This window comes from Neovison vison, chromosome 2 (genome assembly GCF_020171115.1).
Source record: "Neovison vison isolate M4711 chromosome 2, ASM_NN_V1, whole genome shotgun sequence".
Taxonomy (NCBI): domain Eukaryota; kingdom Metazoa; phylum Chordata; class Mammalia; order Carnivora; family Mustelidae; genus Neogale; species Neogale vison.
Window position 1 is genome coordinate 166002510 of NC_058092.1, and position 13035 is coordinate 166015544.

At 42.9% G+C, this 13035-nt stretch overlaps 1 protein-coding gene across 1 annotated transcript in view; it reads right to left on the reverse strand.

Moving 5' to 3' along the window:
* Positions 1-10242, reverse strand: part of MINPP1 (multiple inositol-polyphosphate phosphatase 1) — a 46922-nt gene extending 36680 nt beyond the window's left edge. Inside the window, exons 1-3 of the mRNA XM_044239502.1 lie at positions 9371-10242; positions 6172-6369; positions 334-431 (exon numbers count right to left, since the gene is read on the reverse strand). Of these exons, the coding sequence (XP_044095437.1) occupies positions 334-431; positions 6172-6369; positions 9371-10007 (933 nt within the window). The 5' untranslated portion in view covers positions 10008-10242. The remainder of the gene's footprint in view (positions 1-333; positions 432-6171; positions 6370-9370) is intronic.
* Between the last annotated feature and the right edge of the window lie 2793 nt (positions 10243-13035).

A 13035-nucleotide genomic window follows, 5' to 3' on the forward strand; every position in this document is an offset into this window, starting at 1 on the left:
TAAAAAGAATTTGGATTTTAATAGCTCTACAATCCCTTGTAGCAATAAAATCTCATGAAGGGTAAAATAGGGTTTTAATTGGGTGGATCTGGAAATCAAATCACCACAGAAGAATGTTTTCCAAAGTTTTCTGAACCCAAACTGTAAGCATGTAGAACCCATTTGAATAATTCATTCCCTAAGTAAGGAAAATTGTAAGTCTGTCAAAGACAGTTCATGCTCCCTGTTCCACTTATTTTTTGGAAAGCTGTTTCAAGTAACAACAACAACAAAAATAATGCAATAAATAAATAAATAAATAAATAGCAAAGAAACCGCAAAAATAATACTTACCTTTGCGTCATCTATGTCAAAAACATCACACCAAGGAGATTTAACACCTTTAATTGCCAGGTCAAATGAACAGGTAAAAAAAGCTACCTGAATTAAATCTGGGGGGAAAAAAAGAAAGGTAGAATCTGTGAGTTACTCTTCTCCATAATCTTCCAGAGGCTAAATAGCTACAGAATGCCACATGCGGCACAGTCCAAGGACCTGGACAGGTTCAACATAGAGAAAAAGATGATTTCGGCCTTTTCCTGATTATCAGATTATCGAAGAATGAAGACCCACTCTGTACCACCCAAACAGGCAGAACTAGAACTGTCAGGAAGAAACCACGAGGAGGTAGAAATTTCAGTCCAATGAAACTAAAACATTTAACTGGTATCTACAAGTTACCATTTTTTCTGGTTTTAAAAGTAATATGTTTGTTAAGAGCATGTTTGCCTACCAAATCCAACAGAGTTTAACCCATCTTGAAAACGAGGAATAACAAACTACCTCTGCTGAACCGCACTCTTAAGGACACAACGCTTAACGTTTTGTGAGGCAGGAGTAGAGAGAGGACGATGCAAAAACGGACGAGGACTGCAAAAGGTGGAGAGAGGGCAGAGTAAATGGGAGGTCAGGAGGGAGGGAAAAGCAAGGGTCAAGAAGGAAAGAATCGAAGAGGGGAAAGTCGCACACGGGAGAGAGAGAGCATGCTAATGACACCCGTCTTTCAGTTTTCATTGCTCAGGGAGGTGGCAGATGTCAGGTTAAGTTACCTGGATTTTTACACTGAGAATGAGCTGATTATATGACCTTTAATAGCCCTGGGTTTTGAAGGGAAGGGTGGGGCACCAAGTCCCTGGCTGTAAGAGGTGGCTGTGCTGTCTGGTCACAGGCACGGGGCGCTGCTCGATGCTACAGAGCGAACGGGAGTCACTGTGGGGCTGCCCTGCGCTTTGCTTTTTAACTTCAGTGTCTCTCCTCGTTCCCAAGGAACCAGGTTTGAGTTTAAAGAACTTCTCCTAAGGCAGTATATAGTACAAAAAGAATATCTAATTGAGAACACACGCAAAAGGCATTTACAAACTTTGATTGAATAGACAAAAGGTTAATAATCCTAATACCTAATATAATGAAGTGACTTCTAAGGACCATGATGTTCGATGAAAAGAACATAATTTACTCATACTCAAAGTTCTAGTTCTGAAACTATGAAAGTCGATCCTAATGGTCTGTTCTTTAACTGGAAGGAAGTTATCGGAAAGATTTCACCAAAAAACACTTGAGAAAACAACAGGCAAGGAGACCTAACTCTCTCACTAATCATCCTGAGCAAGGGGTTCCAGTCTCTCTGGTCTCAATCATCCCACCTGCAAAATAGGTGTGAACTCTTCACGAGATGTTACAAAGACCATGCTGACTTCCTGGCTGGTCTTTTGGAACCTCAAAGGTATTTCAGATAGATCAGAGATTTAAACATTAAAAACTAAAGTAAAATAAAGGAAGACATAGGAAAATATAGTAATCTTGGGGTAAGAGAGTATTCTTAGGCAAAATACAACATCGAAGAGCCACGATGGAAAGACAGAGACATGGCTATGTAACAGACAAAAAGGGTTCAGTCAAAGGCACCATAAACTTAAAAAGTGAGCAATAAATGAAGAGAACCTGTTACATACAGGTTCATACATACATAGAGAACATACAATAGGCAAAGGATTTATCCTTTGTCAAGCAAAATTAGAGGATATAAAATTAATAAATCTGTAACACATAAAGGGTCTCTAAGAACAAGAAAAACAAAAATAATCCGATAGAAATGGACAAGATAACAAAGAGGCAAACCCTAGAAGGAATGCAAGTAGCTAGCAGACCTAGGAAGACATGCTCATCTTCACAAGTGACCAAAGAAATACAAATTAAAGCCAGATACCATTTTTCATTAATCAAACTGGCAAAAATCAAAATGATTAACAACAGCTACTGTTGGATAAGGGGGAGATCTCATATATTATTGACATAATTTCTACTCAGAGAGCAATCTGGAAGTATGTGTCAAGGCGTAAAATATTCATTGTCCTGGGCGCCTGGGTGGCTCAGTGGGTTAAGCCTCTGCCTTCGGCTCAGGTCATGATCTCAGGGTCCTGGGATCGAGTCCCACATCGGGCTCTCTGCTCCACAGGGAGCCTGCTTCCTCCTCTCTCTCTCTCTGCCTGCCTCTCTGCCTACTTGTGATCTTTGACTGTCAAATAAATAAATAAAAATCTTAAAAAAAATAAAATAAAATATTCATCGTCCTAAACCCAACAATTCCACCTCCAGTTATTCACTTTATAAATTCTCTAGGGCAAAAACCAGATTATAAAAATGTTTACTGCAGCATCATTTGAAAGGGTGAAAAACTAAGAAAAACCTCAGTAGGAAAATGATTTCCTACAAAAAAAAATTTGCACTGTATTAGGTCCAGTCCCCTTCACCAGTAAAATCTGATGGGTTAAATAAGTTTTTAACTATCATTGACCTAGAATCTGAATCATATATCCTATGAAATCACACAGAATTCGAAAAAACGAGAGAGATCTACATAAGACAGACACACTGCTAAGTAAAAATGAGTTACAGTAAATACATATGTTATCACCCCTCTATGTTAAAAACAAAAGGATTTAAATAGCTACAGTAGTTTTGTGCCATTACTCTGCCAGGCATTGTACTACTGCTCCGCATTAATTAATTTCACATAATCCTTGAATAATCCTAAAGGAAAGGTACAGTTCCTATACCCACCTTACAGAAAAAGAAACTATGGCCTAGAACTAATAATGAACTTGGAAAGACCACAGAGTTAGTTGACAGTAAAACAGAGTCAAAATTCAAATACAAACAGTCCAATTCCAGAACCCATGATTTTAACCACTATCCTTATGTTGCCTCCAAAAAGAAGTTGCTCTCAGTCACCTCATCAGTAAAACACAAATAATCTGTGACTAAAAACTATTTTTTAAAAAATCTCCAACATTCTAACCCCCTACTAACTGAAGCTAGATACTGGTATAGTTACATAAACGAATTCAGTACATAAAGTTAAAATGTAAGACTAAAATCACACACATTAAATAAAGAAAAAAAAGTTGAGGGACGCCTGGGTGGCTCAGCTGGTTAAGCGTCTGCCTTCGGCTCAGGTCATGATCTCAGGGTCCTAGGATCGAGCCCCGTGCTGAGCTCCCCACTCCGCAGGGACTGTGCTGCTCCCTCTGCCCTTCCTCCTGCTCATGTGCTGTCTCTCTTTGTCTCGGTCTCTCTCAAATAAATAAATAAAATCTTTTAAAGTAATTTTAAGAATAGAAAATAAGTTGAATTAAAATCAAATTTCAGACTGAAATCATAGTCCAATACCATTCATGTAAGTTTTAAAACCTGCAAAAAAAAGTACCATTTATGTACAGAAACATAAAAACTGGCATGGGGTGATTTAAATGCTCAATTCATGATGACTACCGCTGGGAAAAAAAGAAGAGAAATAAACTTCCATAGAGGAACTGACAGACTTCAATTCCCTAAAGAAACTAACTGCAGCATGCTGAAATTTGATAAAACTGAGTTGTGGGTACATCGACATTCATTCATTGTATCAGCCTTTATTATTATCTATAGGCTTAAATTACTTGCCACTAAAATTATTTTTTAAATTTTTATTTTTACATAATCTCCACATCCAACGTGGACTCATAGCACTGAGATCAAGAGTCACATATCCTATCAATTGAGCTAGCCAGGTGCCCCTAAAATAAATAAATTTTAAAGCTCTGGAGGTGACCACAATGTTTAGCCACTTTGGGGAAAGAAAAAAATTCAACTTTAAATGCTAGTACAGGCATCTTCATTTTTTTGATGCTTATAAAGCATTCAGGCTCTGTGATTCTAGTCTATTATTTTCCCAACTTCTAGCCTTTTGGAAGTTTATTCACAATATAAGAAATCCCCAATCTTTGAATGCTGTCGACATTTGCTATATGAATTATGACTTCTTAGAAATCAGAGAAAAATCCCATTATTTTTTCTTTGTTTCCTATTGGCAGGTGCACATGTGCCCTGGCTTTCCACCTGCTTCCCCAGCATAATTTTTTTTACTTATTTTTAGAAACATATAATGTATTATTTGCCCCAAGGGTACAGGTCTGTGACTCATCAGTCTTACACATTTCACAGCACTCACCATACATAGCACATGCCCTCCCAATGTCCATAACCCAACCACCCTCTCCCTACCCTCCCTCCCCTCAACAACCCTCAGTTTGTTTTGTGAGATTAAGAGTCTCTTACGGTTTGTCTCCCTCCTGATCCCATCTTGTTTCATTTTTCCCTTCCCTGCCCCCCCACAACCCCCCGCCGCCTCTCAAATTCCTCATATCAGAGAGATCATATAACTGTCTTTCTCTAATTGACTTACTTCGCCAGCATAATACTCTCTAGTTCCATCCACGTCCTTGCAAATGGCAAGATTTCATTTTTTTTTAATACTTTATTTATTTTATTTGACAGAAATCACAAGTAGACAGAGAGGCAGGCAGAGAGAGAGAGAGGGGGAAGCAGGCTCCCCACTGAGCAGAGAGACTGATGTGGGGCTCGATCCCAGGACTCTGAGATCATGACCTGAGCTGAAGGCAGAGGCTTAACCCACTGAGCCACCCAGGCACCCCAAGATTTCATTTCTTTTTTTTTTTTTTTTTAAAGATTTTATTTATTTATTTGACAGACAGATCACATAGGCAGAGAGGCAGGCAGAGAGAGAGGAGGAAGCAGGCTCCCGGCTGAGCAGAGCGCCGGATGTGGGGCTCGATCCCAGGACCTGGGATCATGACCTGAGCTGAAGGCAGAGGCTTTAACCCACTGAGCCACTCAGGCGCCCCAAGATTTCATTTCTTTAGATGGCTGCATAGTATTCCATTATATTTACACACCACATCTTCTTTAGCCATTCATCTGTTGATGGATATCTAGGTTCTTTCCGTAGTTTGGCTCTTGTAGACATTGCTTTCTCCAGCATAATTATTTTTTTTTTTTTAAAGATTTTATTTTATTTATTTGAGAGAGAGAGACAGTGAGAGAGAGCACGAGGGAGGAGAAGGTCAGAGAGCGAAGCAGACTCCCCATGGAGCTGGGAGCCTGACGTGGGACTCGATCCCGGGACTCCAGGATCACGCCCTGAGCTGAAGGCAGTCGTCCAACCAACTGCGCCACCCAGGCGTCCCCTCTCCAGCATAATTATTAACAGTGCCCCCCTGCACTCCCCGGTGTATAAGGCTGCATGACAAACTGCAATAGGCAGCCTATCTACTGCAACACCTTTTGACAGACACAAATGCGCATTCTTTTTAGCATCTCTAGGCTTAAAGGCCTCAAAAGAAAATGCCCACACTACTTTGCTTTTTTTACTTTCTAATATCCCTCCTCAAAACATAAACACATACACACTTCTGAACAGCTTCAACAGCTAAAGAATTTTATATAATTTTCCACTTTTATCATTTTGAGGAAATAATTTTTAAAAATGTAATTTATATAAATAATGCTTACAGTCAAAGCTTTATATACCTCTGTTCCCCCCCCAAAAATTCCAAGATATAGCAAAAATCGTGTACATTAATTTACATAAAGCTCAAAGAAGTATATGAATCTCAAAACAGTAAACATGATATATACCATTTTCTTGACAAGAGTGTATTATTTTCTTAATGTAAAATCAATTGTGGGCCTTTAAAAGGAATTACGTTATGCTTCCATATTTTTTCATTTTCGGAGTTTGAGAACCATTTAAAATTATTTCAGAGTTCGAATGAAAGATAATGGGCACATTACCTGCATTTAAATTGCTGACTGGCACCTGCAAAGTAGCTGCAACCTTTTTTAAAATGTTCTGCATTTCTGGTCCAGTTTTGAAGGCTTCTACATGATAAAGAGCTGTAGCATTCTTTTCCACTTCAGTTAAAAACTTCTCACAATGATCAAAGAATCTCATTAATTTATCATTAATTCTTGGAGGTCCACACTCCATGTCTGAAACAGAAAAAAAAATTTTGTTTATACATATACCAACATAAATGATAATCTCAAATTACTAAAAATTTTGTTTCAAGTGTGAAAAAGAACACTAAAAACCTGTTTATTTATTGGCATGTCTTTAGCGCACAATGATCAAGAGAGACAGGGCAAAATTATTCCCCATTTGTAATGGCGGTAATTCAAGAAAGTATATCCTAGAAAAGACTTAAGAAACAGGGAATCAGAGATAAAATGTTACTGCATTACTATACGGTGAAAAAAAAAAGGTGGTTGAAATATATATTTTCTGAAAGAAAACAAAAATAATCAGACAGGAAAAGCCTAATAAGTGCAGAAACACGTTTGTAAGTACTACTTCTGTCAGGCACAGAAAACTTGGAGAAAGCAAACTGAAAACTAGCAATGTTCCTAACTACAATGTTGAGAGACTAATTCAGATCAAATCTGTTTTTCTCCTCTAAGCCAAAGCCTACATAGTGTATTTTCTGTATGAACTTTCCCAACACCGTGTTACTTCACAAAAGAGTGCTTTGGACAAAAACTACTGACAACAGCACAAAACATCCTTTCAGGTCCTCTGTATTTCATCGTGCTTGGTGCTTTTGGTTTATTTTATAACTAAAACTCCCAGATGTTTTCCGTTTAGAATCCCTAAGTTCCATTATTTTCCCAATTTGGCAGCAAATATGTGTTATAAAAGCATCTGCAATCATGCCTCGACTACTGGGGGGGTGCCTGTTTTTTCAGTCATAATCCAAAGCACATCGATTTCAATCATCATTTCTCCAATAATTTACTACGAAAAGAACACAAAGAATACCACTACTCTCTACAAAATGAGAAAATCAAATCAGTCATACCGTTTTGCTCTGGATGGGAGTCTGAAAAAACATATTTATGTGTATGTTGCATGTTTAATTCAGGATCTCCTGAAATGGATAATTCTACCCGATGTCACTGCCAACTGGATTATAGTTGGTAAAATATCCTGACTTGGAAAATAAGTGACCTTTGTCCTATTTTTCTGTGGCCTCAAAATACAATTTCCCAAGTGGATCTGGATTCTTTGTCCTTGCTATTAACTCATTCCTGCTGTTCTTTAAACAGAAACAAAGGTATTGTCCTATTGCTATAATACAAAATCTAATTCAGTGGACTCCCCGGAAAACCCAGATGTACACAACAGGCAACTTACTCTCTCTCTCTTTCCATATATATATATACACACACACACACACACACATATATATATATATATATACACACATACACACACTACAGAGATCATAATGAAGTAGCTAGGCAAGGGGTTCAATCTCTAAGACTTCATCCCAGCAGGGCCAGTAGCCCCTTTTCGGTGTACACTATATACACTGTGCCAGAGCGAAATATATTCTGCTTTGCATGTTTACTGAATTTAACAGATTTGCGGGGAATTTCTACTATATTAATCACTAAAAAGCACAATTCAACAAGTGAGTAAACAAGTCAGCTAAGAGAACTACCCACATAGCAGCAACATGACACACAATCAAAAGAATGACTTCGGGTTGGGAGAAGGGGGGTAGGGTTATGGACATTGGGGAGGGTATGTGCTTTTGGGTAAATTGGAAGGGGAGGTGAACCATGAGAGACTATGGACTCTGAAAAACAATCTGAGGGGTTTGAAGTGGCGGGGGGGGCGGGGGTGGGAGGTTGGGGGTACCAGGTGGTGGGTATTATAGAGGGCACAGCTTGCATGGAGCACTGGGTGTGGTGAAAAAATAATGAATACTGTTTTTCTGAAAATAAATAAATTGGAAAAAAAAATAAAGAATGACTTCTTGGAGATGGCTGAACTGTGTTAAGAGAAAATGCTACTGGAAAAATGACAAACTAGTCTAATTTATTTTTCACTGGGTTTAAAGCTAAACAATGTTTCATGTCATCTCTGACCTAAAAACTGGCCAACAAAATACTAACCCTTGCTCATCCCTCCAGCACAAACATGTTATATGCTTTCATCCTTACTCCTAGCTACAGGACGAATGGACTGTAGTGTATATGGGCTAAGAGACCAAGCTCCAAATCAGATTTCCTGGGTCCATACACAGCCATGCGAAAACAGGCAGACTAGTGTTTCTGTGGCTCAATTCCCTCATCTGTTAGGTAGAGGGAAAATAGAGGGCTTTTGTAAGGATTAGTGAAATAAATGCCAGGCATGCCTGGCACAAAGCCATAAAGCAGGCGTTAAGTATCGGTTATTATTAGTATCTGTGACAACTAAACTTTTTTGTTGGGGGGGGGTTGGCATGGATTCCAGGCCTGACTCTGGTCCTCAGATGAACCAAGGACAATGAACAAGGCATTCTTGGGCTCAGCTTCTTCATCTGTGGAATACCAGGGAATAGCAGGGCACCACGAGATGATCTCTCCAGTTCCGCAAAAGTAATGGGATAAATCAGACAAGTACTGAGTATGACCCTGAACCACAGCGACAGGGAGGGTAAGTCTACAGTATATACAAGATCAAAACAGAGGGAAAAAAGCACAGCAGTCAAGAGAGCTCGAGAGTCGCTTCCTAATATGGGATGTGGGTCCAGAACCAATGTAATAATAATAATAAAAAAAAAGAATCGGTAAGTAAAAAAACCCATACAGTTTTCAGAAACAAAGCTCAAGCAAGGAAAGTGCTGGCACTAGCTGCCAGGAAGGGAGGAAAGGCAGGGCTGGTGCTCGGAGAGGGGGCAATTCTGTCTGGGAACGGGACATGAAGAACCGCGCCCGGCCGTCTCCTCTCCTGTCCGGTCCGCCGACGCCCGCTAGCGCGTCCAGCCCCAGAAAGGTGTGCACTGCATCCCTGATGAACGGACAGATGAATACGCGTGGGGACAAGGGAGACAGACAACCCAGCCCTGAACACGCGACACGAGATGGGCACCCGGGGCCTGGGGACGAAGGGAGCGAGGGGATACCGAGCCAGCGGACCCTGCCCCCGGCGGCCCCAGGCTGTCACCTGCGACGTCGGGCGGCGGCAGGCCGGGGTGGTAGTGCTGCCACAGCCCCTGCAGGAAGGCGGCGCCGCTGTCCACGCAGCGGTGCTTGGAGCTGGTGACCAGCTGCAGGCGGCCGTAGTTCTCGAGGCTAAAGAGAGCCGGGAAGAGGGAGGCTAGGCGCAGCGCCAGCTGTCGCATGTCCTGCCGCCCCTTCTCCACCAGCTGCCCGTCCATCCAGTCCGCGTACCACAGCGGCCAGTCGGCCAGCGCGGCGCCCAGGTCGCGGCCGCCCGCGGAGCCAGCGCGTCCGTCGCCCGGCCCGCGGGCCTGCAGCAACCCGTGCAACTGCCGCAGCTTGCGGATCTGCTTGGCCGTAGGGTAGCGGGTGCCGTGGCGGATGAGGGCCACCAGCTGCACGGGGGTGCAGGTGTCCTCCAGCAGCTCGGGGTCCCTCCGCGGCGCCTCGGGGTCCGGCAGCAGCCCGGGGTTGGCATCCTCGTAGCGGGTCTTGGTACCGAAGTAGGGGCTGAGCGCCGAAACCGCGGGGTCCCCCGGCTCCAGGAGGGAGCAGCGCGAGAGTGACGAGAGCAGCGCCACAGCCAGGGCAGCGACCGGCGCCACCGAGACCTTGATGAAGCGCTGCGGCCCGCGGAGCATGGTGCGGCGCGGCCCGCGGAGGGCGACGTACCCGCCGGGACAGCGATTTCCGGTTCCGGCGGGCAGGGGGAGGGCCCGGACTGTGCTTCCGGCTGGGTCTGGGCCCCCAGGATTCGCTGCGCGGCGCGGCAAGTTGCGGGTGTTCGTACGGGGAACGCTGGGGCGCGCGGGGACTCCTGCCTGCGGCTCCGGTGGCACTGGCGCAAAACGCCGGGGAGCTTCGGAGACCTTCGGCTGGGCCTCTCGCGTGGGCGAGCTTCCTTGCGGCAGGCGCCTCCGGGACTGACTCAGCCCACTGCCCCGATCTTTGAAATGCCCTGGGGCGGGACTGAGCCCGCGTGTCCGAGGCGGGCCACACAGGACACTCTGTAACGCCCTTTCCACCTGCGGGGCGGAAAACGTGCTCTCTGAAGCACCCTGCGGCCGCCTGAGGCTGTTGTTCACAGAGCAGATCCCCGGCCTCTGCCCCACCCTGCCTCCCGAGGTCCAAACCTGTTCTCTGGTTGGAGTTTGAACAGAGCGTCCAGCCGGGCCGGCCACAACTGGAGAAAGGCTCTGTTCTCCAGGAAATCCGGTTCCCGAGCCTTTGGTAGTGTCTGGGCCTGGGCCAGTGGAGCTGCGCTCAGCGACACAGCACCACAGGAGGACTCTGCGTGTTGGCAGCAGGGGCTTTCAGAGTAGGGACAGCACAGCCCTGATCCCTTGGCATGTTGACTCATAGCCCGTGATCGGTGCATTATTAAGTGTGAGCCAATCTGCTCTGTGGAGCAAACCTGCTCTCTGCTTACCATCCCTCCAAGCTGAAACTGCTCCCGTGTAATTACAGACTCAGATCAACAGCTACGTGTTTCCATAGATGGATGCTCAGACTCTTTGATCCAAGGAAAAAAGTATCGCAAATCTGAACAATGCCTTGGTTTCTCCGCTTGAGCACAATTTTGTATGCTAGTTGGGAAAAGAATCAAGATTAAAGAAGGCATGTGGTGATCCAAATTCAAGGCAATGTGGATCATGTCTTTGTAATGGGGTTTTTCCTTCAAAGACGCCACTAAATTGCTCTTGCTAAGCCAATCTTTGGCTTAACTACTTTTCTCCTCGTTGAGGTGCCTCTGGTTCAGAGAGGTGTACTTCTAAATGTTAAACGATGAACAAAATGGTGTAAAATCAGGAATAGATTCCAACTTGGCCACTGCAGATTTTAAGACGGTCTGTAGCAGGAAGCCATTTTTCCCATTGACAGATGTTCTTTTTTTGATATTCCGCTTTATAGAATGTCTGAATATTCACGGGTCAGTGATATTTTCACAGAACTTCACTCGAATTAATATTTGGTAAACATGTACCTTTTCTTTATGGACTTCCTAACCCCTACTTTTTATCGGCTGAAATGCCTGATAGATTTTCTAAGTGCATTAAGCAAGCATGTGTGCCAGTCATGTGTCATTGTATTTTGCTTAATATATGTGCCTAATAATGATCACCTCTCATGCTTGATCTTTTGTATCCTCAGGAGCTACCAAGTCTTCCCAAAGGCACTATCCTTCCTAATGAAGTAATCTTTAGACACCCTGTCTACCTACTTACAATATCAATGGCACGCATTGCTGTACACTAAATTTGCCCGGTACACTAAATTTATTAAGTTTGATTTTTTTTTCCTTCCTCTCATTCCTCATCTGTTACTGTTACGCTTTTTAGATGTTTATTAAGTCAGCTCCAGTCATTTTGTTGTTATGGCCAAGATGACAGATGATAAAGCAGGCAATGCCTTCATGTTTTTCACTAGGAAAAAGCCAGAGGTAGTATCAGAGTATAAGCCTTGGATCCAGACGCCGAACTCTGCCAGTCATTAACTGAGTGACCTTCGGAAGTAACTCAAGTTCTTTGAGGCTTAGTTTCCTTATTTGAAAATTATGAATATTAGAACCTACGTTGTGGAATTATTGTAAGAATCAGATGACATTTAAAATTCGTATAATAGGCTGCTTTGAAAGGTATTATTGTCAGTAATTTCCAGTAACATTATAGGTTATTTCTATGCTAAGATACATAGCTCTCTAGCAACTACTGTATAAATACTGTATAACACTGTATAAACTTCTACTGAACATTAAAATATTTATATATTACACTTTTTATTTCCAATATATACTACAATTCCAATATTTATATTCCACTGAATGTAAATACTGTATAACTCTGTATAAACTTCCACTGAACATTAACTTTAACAAGCAAGATATGCATCAAAGGTCATTTCATAACTTTTCTAATAATAAAAATCTACTCATCTTCCTTAAAATGGGTTTCTCACTCTTAAAGTAGTGAGTACCTTTGAGAAGTTTTAAGTAGGCAGCAGGCCCTGCTTATCTTTTCGTTTCCAGGCCAAGTCTTAATTCTCTGGCCAGTCTGTAAATTGGGGGCCCTTTGAGATAGTTGCCTACCTTGTCCAAGCAGCTAGTACCCAGGAGTTTGCATGTATAAAACATGGTTGCCCCTTGATAAAGACCTTGGATGGATCGCTTACCCTCATGGGAGGCTGCGGGCATGATAGCAATGTATTTGACAAATCTACCACAAAATAAGAGGTAGAATGGAAAATTAGTGGTTCAGATTCCTTGAAGAGATGAGAGCATAAACTAAGAGCACAGAGAATTTGATTTGGACCAGAACAAGAGGAGACTGAGATGGATTTCAAGCTTGATGGCCTCAGGTTCCTCAATGATGTAGAAGGCAAGATAGTCTGAAGAGATGGGAGAATAGGACTTAGGAATGTAGAGATGGATTGGATTTAGAACTGAGAAAAATGGGAAAGAATTTGCTACTAAGAGGAATGGGAAGCAAGTAAAAAGTTGGTTGGTGGGGCACCTGGGTGGCTCAGAGGTTAAGCCTCTGCCTTCAGCTCAGGTCATGATCCCAGGGTGCTGGGATGGAGTCCTGCATCAGGCTCTCTGCTCAGCAGGGAACCTGCTTCCTCCTCTCTTTCTGCCTGCCTGTCTGCCTACTTGTGATCTCTCTCTCTCTCTCT